This window comes from Bos grunniens, chromosome 18 (assembly GCF_055505025.1).
Source record: "Bos grunniens cultivar Pamir isolate PY7600 chromosome 18, Bosgru_T2T1.0, whole genome shotgun sequence".
Classification (NCBI taxonomy): Eukaryota; Metazoa; Chordata; class Mammalia; order Artiodactyla; family Bovidae; genus Bos; species Bos grunniens.
In genome coordinates, this window is record NC_141182.1 from 49,818,463 (window position 1) to 49,838,356 (window position 19,894).

Genomic DNA, 19,894 nt, shown 5'->3' on the forward strand with positions numbered 1-19,894 from the left:
GGAGCGCGGCCAATGAGAAAAGCATTGCTTGGCCCCCGCGGGTCCGCAGTCCAGCCGGAGTGCGCCTGCGCGCGGCGGGTTGGGGGCGGGGGCGCGCGGGGCTCCAGCCTAGAAGGCACCAGCGGGGCTGGGTCCCGGAGTGGGAAAACTGGAGTGCAGGTAATGTGCGATCTGGGGGCGCGGCGCCTCGGCTGCCTTTATGTTGTCCTTCCTCTATAATGCATTTCTTCTCTCATATCGTCCTCTGTCCCTTTATGTCTCCGTTCCTCCCGTTATGTTGCATCCTGCTTGAATCGTTATCACTCCCTTGTGTTTCCACCACTCTCCTAATGTCGCCATCAATCCCCATAACAAGATTTCGTTCTTTTTAAGTTCCATGGCCACCAAATGTCTCTCCTGTCGTGTCTCCTTCTCCTGTCGCCTACACATCTCTTTTGTTGCTGCTACTTTACAAAGTCCTTCTCATAAATCGTCATCATATCCCCATGTCACCTTCGCACGCCTCCTCTCCCCTTCGTAAATCGCACTCAGGTTTCCCTTCTTTCTCATCCTTTATGCCTCCATCGCTCCCCTGTCACCGTTGCTTCTCTGACAGTCACTGTCTGTGCCTAATGCTTCTAGTGTTTTCCCATTAGGAGTTTTTTTTCTCTCTCTCTCTCTCTTCATGTCTCTGTCATTTTCCCCGTGTCACCTCTCACATACCAGGTACTAGAGCCCGTTATTCTGGCTCCATCGCTAAACCTCTGGGTAACCTTGACCATCTCATCACACCTTTGCAAACTTAGCTTCCTCATTTGTAAAACCCACACAGGGACACCTATGTCAGGGATGAGAGTGAGGATCCTGCGAGTTTATTCTGGTGACATGCCCAGCTCGATGTGGCTAATACAATCAATCATCTCACCCTCACCCTCATCCAGTCACCTTCATCCCCTCCTCCTTGTCACTCTTCCCCTCCCCCCAGCTACCTTCATCATTCCCAGGTTGTCACACTCTCTCTATCCTGACAAGTTCTGCTGCAGCAGCCAACCCCTGCTGTCCCACGTCACAGTCTCCAAGCTGTCCTCCCCTCCGCCACGTCACCACACCTGGGAGGGTGGCCCATCAGCCATTAAGAACCTTGCTCATGTCAATATTAATCCATCCCTCTTTACCTTGGTGGACAGACTGATTTCCCACCCCCAAATTGAGAGCACTTAGCCCATAGCAGGAGTCCAGCAGGGCTTGGTGGGAGGAAGACTCTAGGTAGCTTAGACCCAACCCTCCCTTGACTCATAAAATCAGAGGTACAGAGAGAGGAGGCAGGTCTCACCACACCATCAAACCTCAGCAACCCCAAATCCTCAAGTGAAGAGGTGAATATTTTAGTCACTCAGCTTGCCTTAGCGTGGCTAAGGACAGTCATTACAGTGTGTGCCAGGGACTGGACCCCCCCCAGGTGCCAATCTTGGTTTTACTGTTTAGTACTTAAATAGCTGCATGAGCTTGGGCAGGTGGCTTAAGGTCCCAGTGCCTCAGTTACTACATCTGTAATATGGGAATGCAAATACAAGTTATTCATTCAATCGATATTTGTTAAGCATGTTCTACATGCCCAAGACTGTGCTAGGCATACGGACACATGAGTGAACAAAACAGATTCCCTGGCCTCATGGAGTTTACAGTCTATTAACAGCAAGGGCCAGAGACAATACACAAACGGGTAAGTAGACTATATGATATATTGGGGGGATAGGGAATGCAGAGATGGTAGTTTTAAGTAGGGTGACCTGGTGACATTTGAACAAAGACTTGAAGAGGGGGAGAGAGTGACATGGCTCTCTGAGGGAAGAACAGCATTCTAGGCAGAAAGTAAAAGTGTTAGTCGCTCAGTCGTGTCCCACTCTGTGACCCCATGGACTGTAGCCAGCCAGGCGCCTGTGTCCATGGAATTCTCCAAGGAAGAATACTGGAGTGGGTAGTCATGCCCTTCTCCAGGGGCTCTTCCCAACCCAGGGATTGAACCCAGGTCTCCCACCTTGAAGGCAGATTCTTTACTGCCTGAGACACCAAGGTAGCCCCATTCTAGGCAGAGGGAACAGCACATGCAAAGGCCCTGAGGTAGCAGCCTACATGGCATTGGTAAGGGGTAATGGGGAGGCCAGTGAGGGAGGAGAGGGATGGGGGATGAAGTCAGCGGGGTGATGGGGGAGTCAGCGGGAGGTCTCACGGGCCGTGGAGAAGACTTTGGCTTTACTCTGAGTGAGGTGGGTTTGGAAGAGAGGACGGATGTGATCTGATGTGACATGAAGCCACAGCAGCAGCTGGAGAACTTCTACCAAGGATGGACTGGCAAGAGCAGCCTGGTTGGAAGAACAACTGAAGTCCTTTTTTAAAGCTGCACTCATATCCTTTATACTTGGAGAAAGTTTCCAATGTCCTTCTCAAAGATTGAGGGGAGGGAGAAGGGGGGTGTCGGTAGAGGTTTTGAGAGGCTGTTTGGGAGGGAGGGAGGAAACCACAGGTCTACAGATATTAGACAGCAGGAGAGGGGGCTGTCTACCCAGCACCCTAGGGAGCTTGGGCTCAAATCCTGGCTTCCTGGCTTTGTCCCTTTATGCCAATGACTAAACTGCTCTAGGTCTTTAGTTCACTTACCTGTTTGTTGTTGTTGAGCCCCTAAGTCGTGTCTGACTCTTTGCAACCCTATGGACTATAGCCCGCCAGGCTCCTCTGTCCATGGGATCCTCCAGGCAAGAATACTGGAGTGGGTTGCCGTTTCCTACTCCAGGGGATCTTCCCAACCCAGGGATGGAACCTGCGTCTCCTGTGTCTCCTGCATTGGCAGGAGGATTCTTTACCACAGAGTCACCTGGGGGAAGTTAGGCTAAAACAAAACAAAAACACTGTTGTGAGAATTGTATATATAAAGTGTTTTGAGCAGTGCCTGGTTCAATAAACATAAGGATCCCCACTATCTCTCCCGTATCCTACCCTTCCACAGCCACAGACCTCCCGGAGGGTAGCAAGAAAAAGACACCCTGCCTTATTTTGTGTTTGTGAGTTGGTTTGACAGTATAGTGCCCTGGAACAGAACTGAGCTCTGGGATCAGATTCCCAGCTGACAAACCAACCCTGTGTGACCTGGGCAGTGATTTCCCTGAGCCCTGTCTCATCTGAAAAACAGGGATAATAATGCTTTTTTCCCCCAGATGTTTTTTTTTTTCATTTGTTTGATTTGGGGGGGAGGGTTTGGGGGCCACACAGCCTGTGGGATATTCGTTCCCTGACCAGGGACCAAACCTGTGCCCCCTGCGTTGGAAGTATGGCATCTCAACCATGGGAAGTCCCTGTTGTTTGTTTGAATGGCGATGTCAACCACTTTCACGTGATGCCACAGCGCCCCTCTCTTGTTTTCTTTTTCTCGCAGGTACATAGTGTAGGTTTCACTCATTGATCTATTGTCTCACTCCCTCAAAAGAATTTCTTCCTTCCTAAGGATTTTTTTTTTCTCTGTTTTTCTGTGCTGCATCTCCAATTTCTAGACAGGGCTTGTCAGCAATAGTTGAATAAATACTAGTTGAATGAATAGATGGATGAACTGGCCACTGAGCATCTGCCATATACTGTCCCTGTGCTGGGTGACATGGGGGACACAGCAGTGACAGCCAGCCCGGCCCTCCCCTCGTGGATTCTGGACCCATCATCAGGTAGTGATAGTCCAGTGGTCAGGGCCAGGTTGGGAGAAGCACAGGCAGAGGGGTCCAGGCTAGGATTGGTAAGCCCAGGGGACTGCCAGTCCCATGGAGGATGTCTGGACCAGCCAGGGAGTCAGGGAGGGCTTCCTGGAGGAGGCAGTACATAAGCTGATAGAGGTGAGCAACCTGAAGAGAGAAAAGTATGCTAGGCAGGAGGGGCAGCTGTGGGCAGGTTTGGTGGTAAACGTGTGGTTTCAGTTCGAGGAACTGAAAGATATTAAATATGACTGGGCCATGGAGAATGGTACAAGCATAAGCCCAAAAGATTATTAAGGAAAGGGCTCTGGGAGCCACAGTGAGAAGCTGAGACTTTATCCTGTGCACACTGGAGGGCCACAGAGTATTTGAGCAGGTGAGGGGCGAGTCAGACTCAGATCGGAGGGGGAAATAGAAGTGTTTGAGTGGAGGCTGGGAGCCACAGGAGGCAGCTGGAATGGGGACCCAGGTGAGAGAGGCCAGTTCATGGCCTTGGAGGGGAGGTGAAAAGGGTGGGTGGGAGCCACTCTTGGGAGGCCAAGTGGATAAGTTATGGGGGACCCAGGACTGGGGGCATCAGGGCTTTCTGGGGAAGGTGGAACACAGGCCGAGACCTGAAGGCTGGGTAGGACAGCTCTCCTGGGAATGGGGACCCAGGGGAGGGGCAGGTTAGGGAGAGATGCTAAGGACAGTTGGAGACATGGGTATAAGGGGCTTAGGGACACCTGGGTGGAGGTATCTAGGAGGCCATGGGACTTGCAGAGCTGAAGTTCAAGGAGGAGATACGAGTCACAGACAGCTTTGGAGTCAGAGGAACTGAAACTGTCAGATGGGGAAGGTCCACAGGCACTGTCCCTGGAGAGCCCAGGAGGGCATCATAAGACAGTTGCACTTTGTCCCGAAGGCAGTGGGCAGCCACAGAGCGGGGTTGAGTAGGGATGGGACAGCTTTTGAGTTCCAGTTCCCAAGTATTCACCATTCATGGTGGTGGGGGTGGGTTGGGGTGGTTCGTGTATGCCTTTTTTTGCTTTTTTTTTTTTTTACTGATTTGTTTTTCAGACCGAGCATCTTCTATCCCTGGAAGGGGCACCTTCTGGGGTCCTTTGAAACAAAGGTTCTACCTCTAAAAACAAAAACGTTTACAAAACCAGTGCTCCGTACTGTTTTCTGTAGACTTGATCACAGACGATTGTGCGGTCGGTCCAAAGGGGTCTGCACAATCAAATGAAAATTGCCCCCTTTAAACCCAAGAACTGGTCTGTTTTGAACCATGCAGAAGGTCCCTAGGTTTGTAAATGTTTCCTAAGGTGTGGCCTGTCCAGTGCTTCAGATGTGCTTTAGCAGCTAAGTGGCCCACCCTGAATTTTACCCTCAGGCTGAAGTGCTACTATCTGTACCTACCCTATTGCCCCAGGCTCAGAACACAAGCTACTGATCATTGTGTAGGAATTCAGTGTCTCTGAATCTTAAAGCGACATCTAAAGTCTTTTCTCTCTTCTACTGCTCTTTTCTTCTGTTTTCAGAAGAAAAACAAACATTTACAATGTGCTGGGCACTTGGTGGGTAGAGGAATAAATCAGACATAGACTTAGCTTTTCAAGGGACACATATATAAGTTTATCTGTGATAAGTAGTGTGTTCAGGGTATTAGGGGACACAACTCACCAGCCAGCTTGTATCTGTGTGAAGTGACTGTTGTGGATGGGTTTCATTGACTCTGCCCAGCAAATGTCATGTTGGTATATTAGTCTCCCCAGTGTTCTGAAGAATGCAAGTGAGGCTCAGAAAAGGTAGTCTCTTCTCCAAGTAAAGCACAGAGCTGAGATATGAATCAAGGGCTTGGGGACTGTGAGGCCCACCCTCTTAAAGCAGCCACCACTCCCCAGACAGGCATAAAGTGATCCTTTTTTTTTTCCTGACCATGCCACATGGTATACTGGACCTTAGTTCCCCAACTGGGGATCGAACCTGCACGCCATACAGTGGAAGCACAGAGTCTTTACTGAACCGCTGCTGCCGCTAAGTCACTTCAGTCGTGTCCGACTGTGTGACCCCATAGACGGCAGCCCACCAGGCTCCCATTCCTGGGATTCTCCAGGCAAGAACATGGAGTGGGCTAAGGAAGTCCCAATCCTCTTTTTATGAATGAGGCCAGCAGGGCTCAAAGAAATAAAGCCCTGTGCCCAATGTCACTGAGTATGAAAGTGACAGAGGGCTTCTGGCTGTCCAGTGGCTAAGAGTCCACGCTCCCAAAGCAGGAGGGACCCGGATTCAAGCCCTAGTCAGGGAACTAGATCCCACATGCCACAACTAAAGATCCCACGTGCTGCAACTAAGCCCTGATGCAGCCGTATATTTATTTATTTATATATAAGAAAATTTCTGAAAAAAAGTGACAGAGGTGGGATTTGAACCCTGGATTCATCAGTCCAGAGCACTTCTGTGGAAGGGGGATCAAGTCTCCCACCCTCACCAGGGGTGGGGGTGTTTAGGGAACTGTGACCCAACACAGGTCTCAGAAGCCCAGTGGGTTTTGTTTCCTCCTTGTCCCTGGGCTATGGTGTCACACCCAGGGTCAGGCAAGGCACACGCCAAGGGGACAGGGAGATATTCAATGGGCTGGTGAAACTGCACAATTCAGTTGTACAGGCTGGGACTCAAAACAGCCAAAACCCAAACTGGGACTGAAACCTACTTTCTTTTCATCTAAATCACACACCTGGTCTCAGGATTTAATGAAGCTTAGGTTCTTTACGTCTCAGCACAGAAAGAATTCAGTGAGGGACAAAGTGATAGGTGAAAAGTGGATTTATTTAGAGAGAGACACATTCCATAGACAGGATGTGGTTCATCTCAAGAAGCAAGAACGGCCCTGGGAGAAACACGCTCCACAGAGTGTGGGCCATCTCAGAAGGCAAGAGTCCCTGAAATAGGGAGTGGTTAATTTTTATGGGCTGAGTAATTTCTTTTTTTGGCTGCACTGGGCAGCATGAAGAATCTTAGTTCCCCCATCAGGGATCAAACCCATGCCCCCTGCAGTGGAAGTGCTGAGTCTTATTATAATCACTGGACCAGCAGGGAAGTCCCTGGGCTGGGTAATTTCATAGGCTAATGAGTAGAAGGATTGTTCTAACTATCTTGGAGAAAGGGTGGTGAGATTTCCAGGAATTGAGCCACCACCGACTTTTGGGCCTGGGCCGGCTTTGGAACTGTCATGGCACCTCTGAGTGTGTCATATGCTAATATATATAATGAGACTCCAGGTCCACTGAATAAGGTCACATTCACAAGTTCCAGGAGTGATGACCACATCCAACTTACCAGTTTTGAGGCCACCATTCAACTCACTCACCCCCAGAGGAGATCATATTTCCTCCTCTGCCCAGAACCTACCCTTGGCCCCATTCTTGCCACAGTCCAGGTAGCTCTGCATAATCTGGTCCTGTGACCTCTGATTCACCTCCTCTCCCTCCCCGCACTGCCATTCCACTGCAGATACATGCCTGCTTGCTCTTCTCTATCCCCACAGGCATACTCCTGCCTCAGGGCCTTTGCACTTAGAATACTGTTCTGTAGCTCTCTTCCTCCCCTCCTTGAAGTTTTTTTCTCAGGTATCCCCTTCTCTGTGCAGCCTTCCTTGTCCTCCTCATTTTCAAGTGCAAGTAATCCCACCCCCACCCCAACCCCGTCCCTCTCCCCTGAGTCTTTATAGCATATATTATCTTCTAACATATAATTTACTTTTTGTTTTTGTCTGTCTTCAAGTCTGTTTTGTTCACAGTGATCTCCCCAGTGCTTAAAACAATACCTGTGCACAATAAAGGTGTGCAAAATTAATGAACAGCCTTGTGAAAAGTGGGCAGTATTGTTACTTTGCCCATTTTGCAGATGGGGACACCAAGGCACAGATGTGTTGTCAGTTCTCTGAAATCAAATAATCGCATACATACTGAGGTTCATATTAAGATCAGGCATCTGGCTCCGGATGCCACAAGTGTTAACTGCCTCACCAATCTAATGCAACCTACACCACCTCTCCAGTACTGGTTTTCTTTTGAAGTACGCTAGGTGCGTTTGCTTTGATAAAAATATAGCAAGTCAGAATTCAACCCATCAGTAAAGACTTGTCATCATGGCACAATTTGAAAGCCAAAAGATTGCTAACAAACTGAATAAAAGGCGTCTTCAGTTAAGTCACTCAGTCACATCAGACTCTGCAACCCCACCGACTGCAGCATGCCAGACTTCCCTGTCCATCACCAACTCCCAGAGCTTGCTCAAACTCATGTCCATCGAGTCTATTTTCTTTGTAATTTTGGTTTATCAGCGGCCACCCCAGTTCCCCTGCCTCACCGTGCTGTGCACCATCCCTCACATCTTCTAGCCCTACCTTTCCCCAGTTTTGTTTCCGTTGATCTTAGCTTCCCTCCTACGGAAGGGAATGGCAACCCACTCCGGTATTCTTGCCTGGAGAATCCCGTGAACAGGGAACCCCGGAGGGCTACAGTCCGTGGGGTCGCAAAGAGTCCGACACAAATGAGCAACTAATACTACTACTAGCTTCCCTAATTTCACCTCACCTTCTGTTCCAACCACATAGTCTTAAATAAAGCATTTCTCACCAAGGGCAAATAAAAGGCAAACTTGTTTCCTGCGCCATGCCTCCCCTCCCCCACCCTTGGACCCTGCGGTCAGCCTTATCGAAGACTGTTACCTTCTGCTTCTCTTGGTGACCTACGGAGATCAGATAAGCTTGATCTGTTGCTATTCTTTGCTGGATCCATACTCTTTTTGGCTGGCTCCCTGTGATGGGGTGGGGGTGGGGTGGGGGTGGGGGCATCCCTACTTGTGCTCTTCTGCCTTTAACCAAACTGGGATCAGACGTTGAGGGGGAAGGGGTTTTCAAATTATCCTTTCAGGTCTAGGCTGGATCTTGCGGTGAGTGGTGAACCAAACTCCCTTTTGGAATTTTCTTTTTTTTTAAATCACATTAATGCGTGGAATGAATTTTTAAAAACCTGACAAAACCTGGGACGCGTCAACACCTGTGTTCACTTTATAATTATTTTTTTAACCCGCACAGAGATATTTTTCTCTTCTGTAAGTCGCTCATATTTCACGATTTTAAAAAAGAAAATAGGCGTAGGATAAAAAGCGATCCTGACGCACCCCCAAATCCTGTTGTCAAGGCAACCACTTCTGACGCTGTTTCTTCTTTCAATAATAACCCTTCTCTACCTTTGTGCACTTCCTGCCTGGGTAGGGGAAAGGGGGTCCTGCCCCTCTTTCATTGAGAGAGGTGGGCGGGAAAGGGGGAATCCCTCCAACTTATTTCTACAGCTGTGGCCTTAAATTCTGTTTCGGAGATACGAGATGGTAGATGGGAAACCCTCTTTATCCCTTTAGCTGGAGCCTGGATTTTTTTTTTAACACCAAAAACATTCTGTATTGGGATATAGTCAATTAACCATGTTGTGGTAGTTTCAGGTGAACAGGGAAGGGGCTCGGTCACACATATACATATATCCATCCCCCCCCCCGCACACACACACTGGTAAGAAACATTTTTTAAATCCCTATCAAAATATCAGTTGGCCTTTTTAAAAAATTAAATAGAGACTTCAATACAGACTACAACAGAAAACCCACCATCCCCTTATCGCACACCCCGCGCTCTTCCCCTCCCATAGCGTGGGTGGGCTGCGTCTTTTGATTTTATGGCTACATCCCTAAATCATGTTGTTCAGCCTTGGTCATTCCATTTTATTTTATAATTTTAAAAATCATTAGTCTTATTTATGTATTTATTTTTGACTAGGTAATACATGCCCACGGTACAAATATTCACAGGGTTTAGAGCCGAGAAAAGATGGGGGGGGGTCTCTTTTTTCTCTTTACCTGAGTCCTCCCTAGCCCATATTGGGGGGGGGGTGCTCTAGGATGGAGCGTAGCAAAGCAATCGCTCAGACCTGTGCTTTTTCTCCACCCCCGCCAGGCTGGCTAGACCGTATCTGGGGGGCCGGCCCCCCCTCTCCCTGCGGTGAGCCCGGACCGGCGCGCTCACTGCGCAGACTCCCCGCTGCAGAGGGCGGAGCCCCGTTGGGCCCCGCCCCCTCCTCCCTCCCGCCCCTGCTCAGCCTGTTGGGGCAGAAGCTGGGGCCCCGTGGAGGTAGCAGCAGCTGTCTGCCGAGTAAGGCCGAGGCCCCTCTGGGGTACGGTAGGGGAGGATGATTGGGGGGATGGGATGGAAGCTGAGAGGGAGGACCCGATGGTCTTGGGCTCCTGGCCTGAACTGGCTAGTGGTTACCTGAGTGTGAGGTTAAAGGAGCTACCTGGAAAATGACTTCAGGGTAAATCCCAGGGCTGGGAAAAGCCAGGCACAAAAATATTTAGGGCTCCGCTGACCCAATCCGGAGCTGTCATTTTGGGAATGTGTAGGATAGGGCTCAGAGAAGGGAAGGTGCTAAATGGGGAGCAGTGCCAGTGCTGATGACAGGCAGGGTGGGCGCTCAAGGGGGCAGGGTGGGCACTAAAGTGAGGCAGGGAGGGCACCCCAGAGGGATAGGAGGAAGGCAGAGGGGTTGGACTTTAAGGGATTTCGAAATCCCTACTGACCAGCAGTCAGCTTCCTCCTTTAGGGGTGGCGGGCGCAGTGCCAGTAGCCCCCGTGATCACAGACAAGGCGATCCAGTGAGTCCCGTGAGCCCGAGGCTGATCCGTTTTCTGTGATGTCCCCCCAAAGCCTAGAACACCCAACACAGTGCCAGCTTCTGGTCCCCGCAGTTGGAGACCCTGACACACCCACTTTTGCACCTGGGAGCTGTATAACCCCTGACTGCCAGCACGATGAAGCCTAAACTGATGTACCAGGAGGTAGGTGGATGGGGGAACAGGGGAGGAGGGGCCGGATCAGGAGAGGGTGGGGGCCCTGCTGAGCTGACCCGTCACCACCACTCCCATCCGTGTGCCCCAGCTGAAGGTGCCTGCTGAGGAACCTGCCAGCGAACTGCCCATGAATGAGATCGAGGCATGGAAAGCTGCAGAAAAGGTAGGTGCCCCTCTCCTCCCTCAGTCTGTCTCTGGAGGCTGTGGGCTGGGCTGCCCTCCTTGGGCTGACTGCTCGCCTCCTCCTCCCCCGCAGAAAGCTCGTTGGGTCCTTCTGGTCCTTATCCTGGCAGTTGTGGGCTTCGGTGCCCTGATGACTCAGCTGTTTCTATGGGAATACGGCGACTTGCATCTCTTTGGGCCCAATCAGCGCCCAGCCCCCTGCTATGACCCTTGCGAGTAAGTGGAGGGGGGCGTGGGTGCCTGGGATGGTGGGGGAAGGGGCCCTGCCAGGCCAGGGACACTTCAACATGCACTACGCAGGGCCTGCACCCACTGTTCAAGACAGAAAAAGGGGGTGGCAGACACTCCCAAGTGGACCGTCACAGTTCTCTCTGTGCCCACCTGCTTCACCCACACTGTTGCCATGGCAACCACAGCGTCGTCATCTTCTATGCCTCTGTGAACAGACAGGCATACATAGACACACATGGCATCTTCTATCCACATCCATGGACAGACACACACACACACACACACTTACACACACACACATCCACAACCTTCTACAAATCTAGAGAGACAAATGCAGACACAGAGAATCATGAGTACAGACACACACGAATACATATAGTCTTCCATCCTCCTTGGGCAGACAAGTGAGCACTCACAGTCTAGCCCACCATGGCTTATTCTGCCTCCCTCCCTCCCCACCTCCCCACCCAGAGCAGTGCTGGTGGAGAGCATTCCCGAGGGCCTGGACTTCCCCAATGCCTCCACGAGCAACCCCTCCACCAGCCAGGCCTGGCTGGGCCTGCTCGCTGGTGCCCACAGCAGCCTGGACATTGCCTCCTTCTACTGGACTCTCACCAACAATGACACCCACACTCAGGAAGCCTCTGCTCAGCAGGTACCTGGCAACCTGGGCCCTGGCTGGCAGCAGGGGTGGTGGGAGGCATCAGAGTCAGGGAAATGAAAGGGGTTTCCCTCCAGCCCAGGAGACAGACTGGCATGTCTCACGTAGTGGGTTGGACAAAAGTGTTTGGAAGCAACTGTCTTCACATGGCCCACGGGACTGGGGGCGTTTTGTCACGGTCATCTGGAGGCCTCTGAATATCAGGGCATGGGTTTGGTTACGAGGGATTAGGCTAGCAGATATTGCTCACCCACAAGCTTCCTTCCCTGAGCCTGTCACACAAAGAAATGGAAACATGGAATGAGTACCAGCCCAGCCTCAAGCCGGGCTTCTGCGTGCCAGCTCTGTGACCTCAGGCAGGTCACCTCATCTTGCAGTCTTCATTTTCTTCATCTGTAGAATGGGGCCATTATTTAGTGTTCACCTCTTGTGAAGATGAAACGGGCTGATCCCAGCCAATGACAGCAGTGCCTGACAAGAGTCAGCCCTTTATAAGCATTTACTGTGATAGCCTTGTTAGGGTCTGCAGACAAATTTAAAAAGCATAAAACTCCAAGATTTGAAAAGGAACAGCCTAGGTGGCTAAGCCCTTCTTTGAAAGACATAGTGAATTTGTTGCTCTTCTTCCTTTTCCCTGCTGCCACTCTTTGTCAGAGGTAGACTTTAAATGTTTTAAAATTGTGGGGATCATTAAACAGTGCCTGGAAAAAATGCACAACAGTTAAAAATTATATGAGCTGGAAATTCCCTGGTAGTCCAGTGGTTAGGGCTCCGAGCGTTCACTGCCAAGGGTGAGAGTTCGATCCCTGATCAGGGAACCAAGATCCTTCAAGCTTAAAAAAAAACGTATGAGCTTCCATTCCCTGCTGGTTCCTACTGGAGTGATTCAAAGCACAGAGCACAGACATAGAAGGCAGACGGTCTGAGTTCAAATCCTGCTTTCCTGTTGATTTCTCCAACGCTCAGTTTCTTCGTCTGCAACTTTGAGATAAACTCAGACTTGCCTTACCAATGACAGCTGTGAGAATTCAGAGTTCGGGTATAAAGGGGCTCAGAAGGGGCCTGGCTCACAGTAGAAACAAGGGAATCATTGGCTGTTACTGTTATTAGCATCATCAAGCCTTACCTAGGTCTTCCCAGACTCCCAAGTCTGCGCTGTGCCTTTAACATTCTGCAAGGTGCCTAGAGACCCCTGCTGTATCAGGCGTGGATACTACCAGGTCAGGGTCTTGGGAAGGACCTGTGAAGGGCAGGAGTGGCAGGGAGGCCCTAACAGGGCTCAGAGCAGCCGGGTATTAAAATAGATAAAGACACTCCCCTGTTGGTCCGGTGGTTAAGACTCCGTGTTCTGAATATAGGGGGCACGGGTTCGATCCCTCGTTGGGGAACTAGGATCCCTCATGCCGCACAGCACAGCCAAAACAATAAATAAAACAGATAAAGTAAGGTTTTAACTTCTTAACCTGTAAAGCTTTTCCTAACTGTATTAATGTAAAGCCTGATCAGATCTAGAAGCCTAATCTCAAAATGACTCCGTGGGGTGCTCCGTGGGGCTCGAGAGCCAGCTGATCCATCCCCTCAGAAGCTGTCTCCTCCCTCCAGGGCGAGGAGGTCCTCCGGCAGCTGCAGACTCTGGCACCCCGAGGTGTGAAGGTCCGCATTGCTGTGAGCAAGCCCAATGGGCCCCAGCCCCAGGCAGACCTACAGGCGCTGCTACAGAGCGGTGAGCTAGGGGGCCAATGAGGGTGGGCTGGGTCTGGGGCTCCCCAAGCCAGCTCCTGACCTCCACCCCTGTCGGTCCAGGTGCCCAGGTCCGCATGGTGGACATGCAGAAGCTGACCCATGGCGTCCTGCATACCAAGTTCTGGGTGGTGGACCAGACCCACTTCTACCTCGGCAGTGCCAACATGGATTGGCGCTCCCTGACCCAGGTCTGCCTGAGCCCTGCCCACCGCCCTTCTAGGTCGCTCCCTGCCTCGTGGGGCTCCCAGCCTCCAACCGTACCCTACCTCCTCTTACCAGCCCTCCTGAATCATCCCCCAATCCAGCCCTCCACCACCCTCCCCTTGCTCATGGAAGCCCCTCTGATCCCTGATGGCACCTGCCAGCCCCTTTATACGGCATCCAAGGCCCTGTCCACCCACACGACCTTCACTACTCACTTCCTGAGAGCCTGCTCTAAGCCCAGCCCTGTTCTGACGCTGAGAACGTTGATGGCAACAGATAGGCCTCTTGGAACTCGTGGTCCAGGGCTGAGACGGGCCTGTCACCAGGCGGTGTCAACCCAACAGGGTCAAGGCTGAGATGGGAGATGGGGAGAAGCACAAGTAGAGGGTCAGGATGGGGGACCCAACCTGGGGTATCAAGGAAAATCTCCCAAAGGAAGTGACAGTTAATCTGCTACCTGGAGGAGCTGCAGGAATGAGCATGAGATGGGAAAGGGGTATAGCTGAGGCAGTGATGATGTCTTCAACAAATAGATACTGTGCAAGCCCCTAACTGGGTTTCACTGGTAGCTCAGCTGGTAAAGAATCTGCCTGCAGTGCAGGAGACCCCGGTTCAATTCCTGGGTCGGAAAGATCCCTTGGAGAAGGGATAGGCTCTATACACCAGTATTCTTGGGCTTCCCTGGTGGCTCAGTCAGTAAAGAATCTGCCTGCAATTCAGGAGACCTAGGTTCGATTCCTGCATTGGGAAGATCCCCTGGAGGAGGGCATGGCAACGCACTGCAGTATTCTTGCCTGGAGAGTCCCCATGGACAGAAGAGCCGAGCATGGCGGGCTACAGTCTGTGGGGTTGCAAAGAGTCGGACACAACTGAGTGACTAAGCAGAAGCCCCTAATCCCACCGACTCTGTGGGAAAACACAGAAAATACAGCCATGGCTGAGACATCCCTGGTGCCTGTCCTCCCAGTCCAATGGGGAGACAGGTTTGTCACCAGGGAAAGTGATGAGGGAGGCCCAAGGGACCTTGAGAGCCTAAGGAATGCCTGACACAGGCTGGGCAGTCAAGGCAGGATTCCTGGAGGAGGAAACCCTCAGTGGAGACCTAAGACTGAGCAGGAGCTCAGTAGAAGGTAGAAGCCGCAAAGGTTCAGGAAATCAGGAGCTTCGGAATAACTGACTTTCACCAAAACTTCAGATTTTAGTCTTGAGTCAAGATCATGTCCATCTCAGGGCTTTGGCTGGGGGAAGGAGGATGGGGGCTAAGGGGCAGAAAGAGGGAAGTAGGGGCAGAAAGAGGGGGAGACAGAAGGGCAAGGGGCAGGAAGGGGGACTTGGTGGAGGCAGGAGGAGGGGCTGCAGGCGTCCACGTCACCTGCCTGCACCAGGCCACCACCCTGGGGCTCAGCACTGTGCTCCCGCAGGTCAAGGAGCTGGGTGTGGTCATGTACAACTGCAGCTGCCTAGCTCGAGACCTGACCAAGATCTTCGAGGCCTACTGGTTCCTGGGCCAGGCGGGCAGCTCCATCCCATCAACCTGGCCCCGGCCTTACGACACCCGCTACAATCAAGAGACTCCAATGGAAATCTGCCTCAACGGAACCCCTGCTCTGGCCTACCTGGCGGTGAGTCCAAGGGAAGAGGGGCCTGCCACATGCTCTCACTGGACCTCCTCCGTCTGGCCCTGCCCAGTGATTTGATGGGGATGATGGAGTCCTGACCACTAGCTGTCACTCCTGCTCACTCAGGGGCCTAAGACTTAGAGGTTGGGACTTATGTCCCAACCTCCCTAGGCTTTGGTTTCATCTAGAAATCTTATGATTGCATCATAATATTTGCAATCTCTTAGGGCTAATGAGGCAGCATGGCTGGGTTCATTCAGGCCAATCCCTGGTTGAACTGTCCACTATGCCTGAATGTCACATTTTTAATCAATTAAGATGAAATGCTGTTGAAAACTCAGTTCTTCAGTCACCCTAGCCCCCTTTCAAGGGCTCAGCAGCCACACCTAGCAAGTGGTTGCCGTATTGAACAGTGTAGATACAGAACATTTTCATCACTGTGGAATGCTCTGTTGGACTGCACCCACTCTGGACAAGGCACTGCTGTTTTCAACTGTTGATGTTTTCTCTAGTTGGGGTGGCCAACCTGGGACCCCCAAGCAAGTCACCTGGCCAGGCCCAGCGTCGTCATGAAGGGCCACCCTAAGGCATGGATGGAGGGACATAATTCATTGGGGTCCTTTAGTCCAGTGGTCTCCCACTGGGGAGTAAAGTTTCCCTCATCACCATTCAGAGCTTAAGTTTACTCACCTGTTGGGAGGGTAGAGGGGGCTGGGTGAAGCTCCTGGGGTGTGGGGGCACATGAGGAGTGCCATGGCGGTGGGCTGTGAGCCAGTCAGGGACAAGAGTGATTAGAGGGCTTCCCCCATGGCTCAGCGGGTAAAGAATTCACTGCCAGTGCAGGAGGTGCAGTTTCCATCCCTGGGTCGGGAAGATCCCCTGGAGGAGGGCATGGCAACCCACTCCAGTATTCTTGCCTGGAGAATCTCCATGGACAGAAGAGCCTGGCGGGCTACAGTCCATGGGATCAAAAAAAGAGTCAGACACGACTTAGCAACCAAACAGCCACAGCAGCAGCAGCAGAAGAAACTGGCACAACAGTGTAAAGCAACTATACACTAATAAAAAAATTTTTTAAGAGACTAAAGCAGAGGTCCTCAAGTCTAAGCATGCACTAGAATTACCAAAAGGGCTTGTTAAAACCAGATCCCTGGGCTCCATCCCAACACCTTGATGCTGTGTGCCCTGTGCAGTGAGGCCCAGGAATCTGCATTTCTAACAAGTTCCCAGGTGATGCTGCTGCTGCCTGACCAGGCAGCTCATGTCAAGAACCACTGGGTTAGAGCTTAAGTTCTAGAACCAGACTGCCTAGTTTCAAACCCTGGCTCCGTTCCTCAGCTCTGTGACCTTAGGCAAATCACTTATCCTCTCTGAGCCCCTGTTTGCTCACCTATGAGCTAGGATGTGTCATTATCTCTCCCCTTCACTGAGGCTGAACATTCAGTGAGATACACAGGGACCTAAGGCCTGACGGTCTGTCTGCAGCCGGCGTCCACTGTGAAGGACGTGTCTTGACTGTCCCCTTGTCCCCTCAGAGTGCACCCCCACCGCTGTGTCCGAGTGGCCGCACCCCAGACTTGAAGGCCCTGCTCAACGTGGTGGACAACGCCCGGAGTTTCATCTACATCGCAGTCATGAACTACCTGCCCATCATGGAGTTCTCCCACCCACGCCGGTACTGCTGGGCACGTGGACAGGGCTCAAGGCTGGAAGCCACATGAGTGGAAGAGGAGACAGGAGAGGGAGTGATGGGGCCCAGAAAGCAGGCAGGGAGCCAAGGCCGGGGGACAGAGGGAGGGGACACCACAGGACAAGACAGAGGCGACAGGGAGAGTGGCTCTGGGTGCTTGAGACAAGGGAAAGGGGACAGAGGAAAGGCTGTGAATATTGGGAAAGGGGTATGGAGATGGGGGGACTGGAGGCTCAAGGCAGAGCATGTGGGGTTTCTGGGGGTAGGAAGCAGGGAGTGTGGGCGGAATATGGGGTGAGGGGCTTGAGAGGTGGGACTGAGCATATTCAGGTTTGGGGCGGCACAGTTGGGGTTTGAGATCTGGGATAGGAAGGGGGGATGATTGGGTCTGAGGGTTCAGAGCAGGTAGTCTGGGGGCAGCAGACAAGATGATGAGTGGATTGGGTAGGGGTGGGCGGGAGCCAGAGATGGGGTGGTCTTGGGAAGTGGGGGTTCTCCGAAGCTGCAGTGGGACCCAGGCCTCGCGCCCTAAAGCTGAGGGGAAGCCTCCCTCCGTACCCTGCACTCCCTGCCCCCAGGTTCTGGCCTGCCATTGACGACGGGCTGCGGCGGGCTGCCTATGAGCGGGGCGTCAAGGTACGCCTGCTGATCAGCTGCTGGGGACACTCTGACCCCTCGATGCGGGCCTTCCTGCTCTCCCTGGCTGCCCTGCGTGACAACCACACCCACTCCGACATCCAGGTGGTAAGCACCTGCCCAGACCCGCCCCTCAACCCCTGTGCAGGGCAGTGCGGGGACACAGCTCCTGTGGCACTCACCTGGCATCTGACAGAGATGACACAGAGCGGGCTGTGCCCTGATTGGGGCAGAGGAGGGGTGACTACAGGTCAGGGTTGGAATCAAGGGCGTGGGCAGAGGAGTCAGGGCCAGGAAGGGGGAGCCCCGAGGAAGCTCCTGCTGCAGCCTGAAGGGTCACAGACTTTCAGGAAAGGGGGACGTTTGAAGTAAGACCTCAGGGACTATGGTGAAGAATCTGCCTGCGGTGCAGGAGACCCAGATTCGATCCCTGAGTCGGAAAGATTCCCCTGGAGGAGGAAATGGCAACCCACTCCAGTACTCTTGCCTGGAATATTCCATGGACAGAGGAGCCTGGCAGGCAACAGTTCATGGGGTCGCAAAGAGTTGCACATGACTGAGTGACTAACACTTTTAACCCTAGAGGGAACAGGTGGCGTGTGAGCCAGTCTTTACGGAGGACCCACTCCTCTGAAGGGCTTCACACACTGGGCTAGTGGTAAGGAACCCGCCTGCCAATGCAGGAGACATAAGAGACACAGGTTTGATCTCTGGGTTGGGAAGATGTCCTGGAGGAGGGCATGGCAACCTACTCTAGTATTCTTGCCTAGAGAATCCCAAGGACAGAGGAGCCTGGCAGGCTATGGTCCACAGGGTTGCAAAGAGTTGGACACGACTGAAGCGACTTTGCACGCACACATGCACTTCTCTGGGCCCTGTTCTGATCCCCAGGGCCCGAAGGGAAGCAGCTGAGCCCCCAGTCCCGAAGACCTGGTTCCACTCCCCATCCCCAACCCAGGGGCTTCTCTGTCCTCACCCTGCATCTCCCCACCCCTCTCAGAAACTCTTTGTGGTCCCTGCGGACGATGCCCAGGCCCGAATCCCTTATGCCCGCGTCAACCATAACAAGTACATGGTGACTGAACGGGCCACCTACATTGGTAAGTGTTCCAGGAGCACCATGATTGGGGGGGCAGGGGGGTGGGGTGGGCAATGGAAGGGGGTCCAGGTGGCGCCATGGGCCCTGACTCTCTGGACCCCCAACTCCCCATAGGAACCTCCAACTGGTCTGGCAGCTACTTCACCGAGACGGCAGGCACCTCGCTGCTGGTGACACAGAACGGGCGGGGTGGCCTGCGGAGCCAGCTGGAGGCCGTGTTCCTGAGGGACTGGGACTCCCCTTATAGCCATGACCTTGACGCTGCCGCCGACAGCGTGGGCAACGCCTGTCGCCTGCTCTGAGGCCCGGTCCGATGGCCAGGCCAGGCCTGCAAGGCCCTGGTGTTCCGGGTCTCCGTCCCCTGTCCCTGTGCCCCCCGCTTCTGTCTGACCCATTGTGACTCCAACAGGCTCCCCCTTCGCAACCACCCCCACCCCAGCCTCCCATCTCTACCTCCACCCCCACTGGCCTGATGCTGTGGCCCCAGAGGACCCAGCCGAGCTGCGGGAGGGCTCAGTCCCAAAAGGAGAAGTGGGGGTGCATGCTGGGCCTAGCCTCCCTGGCCCACCCCACTTCCCAGGGCAAAGAAGGCCCAAGGTCATAATAAGAAGTAAATAACTTGTCTGTACAGCCTGTGCCTGACTGAGTGGTGTAAGGTAGGGTGTCGGGTAGGGGACAGCTGGCATGAGCCTCTGAGGGGGACATCTTTGTGGGTACTTGGCCCTCAGCATGTGGCCAGTGTGGTTTGGTGTGCATTGGACTCTCAGCACGTGTCTGATGTGTGCTGAGCCCTCAGTGGGTGACCAGCATGGGCCAGGGTGTGCTGAATGCTCGGTGTATGATGCATGCTAGCTGGTGTGTGCTGAGCATGGGTGTGTGACCTCGTGGGTGGACATGAACTGAGCCTCCTGGAGCCAGAATGGGGCCACGTGTGCTGCACACTCAGCATGACCCGAGCCACACGAGCACACGCCAAGCCACTGCCACCGATAGCGTGGACTGAGGGTGGACTCGCACGTCTGGACACTGGCGTGGGTACTGAGCGTGAACTTAACGTCTCGCATGTCCCGAGCATGGATATGTGCATGCCAAGCCCGTCACCTGTGGCAAGGACAGGTCAACAAACAAGAACTGGGCATCTGGCCAGCTCAGGTTGGCACCTACTGAATGCTGAGCATGTTCTGATGGTGAATTCTTGCATGCCAGGCATCCAGCGTGTTCCAGGGAGGG

General features: G+C 52.9%; 1 protein-coding gene across 6 annotated transcripts; it reads left to right on the forward strand.

The window, feature by feature from the left end:
* Nucleotides 1-87: 87 nt before the first annotated feature.
* PLD3 (phospholipase D family member 3) lies at nucleotides 88-19,292 on the forward strand. 6 transcript variants are annotated; one of them, XM_086352550.1, is made up of 14 exons: nucleotides 88-159; nucleotides 1,581-1,702; nucleotides 9,709-9,925; nucleotides 10,456-10,586; nucleotides 10,687-10,761; nucleotides 10,855-10,997; nucleotides 11,484-11,667; nucleotides 13,276-13,396; nucleotides 13,477-13,604; nucleotides 15,042-15,242; nucleotides 16,775-16,914; nucleotides 17,508-17,673; nucleotides 18,566-18,665; nucleotides 18,779-19,292. In XM_086352550.1, the coding sequence occupies exons 4-14, from the start codon at nucleotides 10,560-10,562 to the stop codon at nucleotides 18,964-18,966; spliced, it is 1,473 nt and encodes a 490-aa protein (XP_086208676.1). In that variant the 5' UTR covers nucleotides 88-159; nucleotides 1,581-1,702; nucleotides 9,709-9,925; nucleotides 10,456-10,559; the 3' UTR covers nucleotides 18,967-19,292. The 6 variants fall into 6 exon arrangements, with proteins under 6 accessions (XP_086208676.1, XP_086208674.1, XP_086208678.1 ...); XM_086352548.1 differs by having other exon boundaries at nucleotides 9,709-9,903; XM_086352552.1 differs by lacking the exon at nucleotides 9,709-9,925.
* The last annotated feature ends 602 nt before the right edge of the window (nucleotides 19,293-19,894 follow it).

What these genes read in the sequence shown, in the direction of transcription:
- PLD3 (XM_086352550.1), top strand. Translation starts at nt 10,560, where the DNA reads ATGAAGCCTAAACTGATGTACCAGGAG. An exon ending in CATGGAAAGCTGCAGAAAAG is followed by an intron (nt 10,762 to 10,854) that starts GTAGGTGCCCCT and finishes CCTCCCCCGCAG; the next exon opens with AAAGCTCGTTGGGTCCTTCT. An exon ending in CTGCTCTGGCCTACCTGGCG is followed by an intron (nt 15,243 to 16,774) that starts GTGAGTCCAAGG and finishes TTGTCCCCTCAG; the next exon opens with AGTGCACCCCCACCGCTGTG.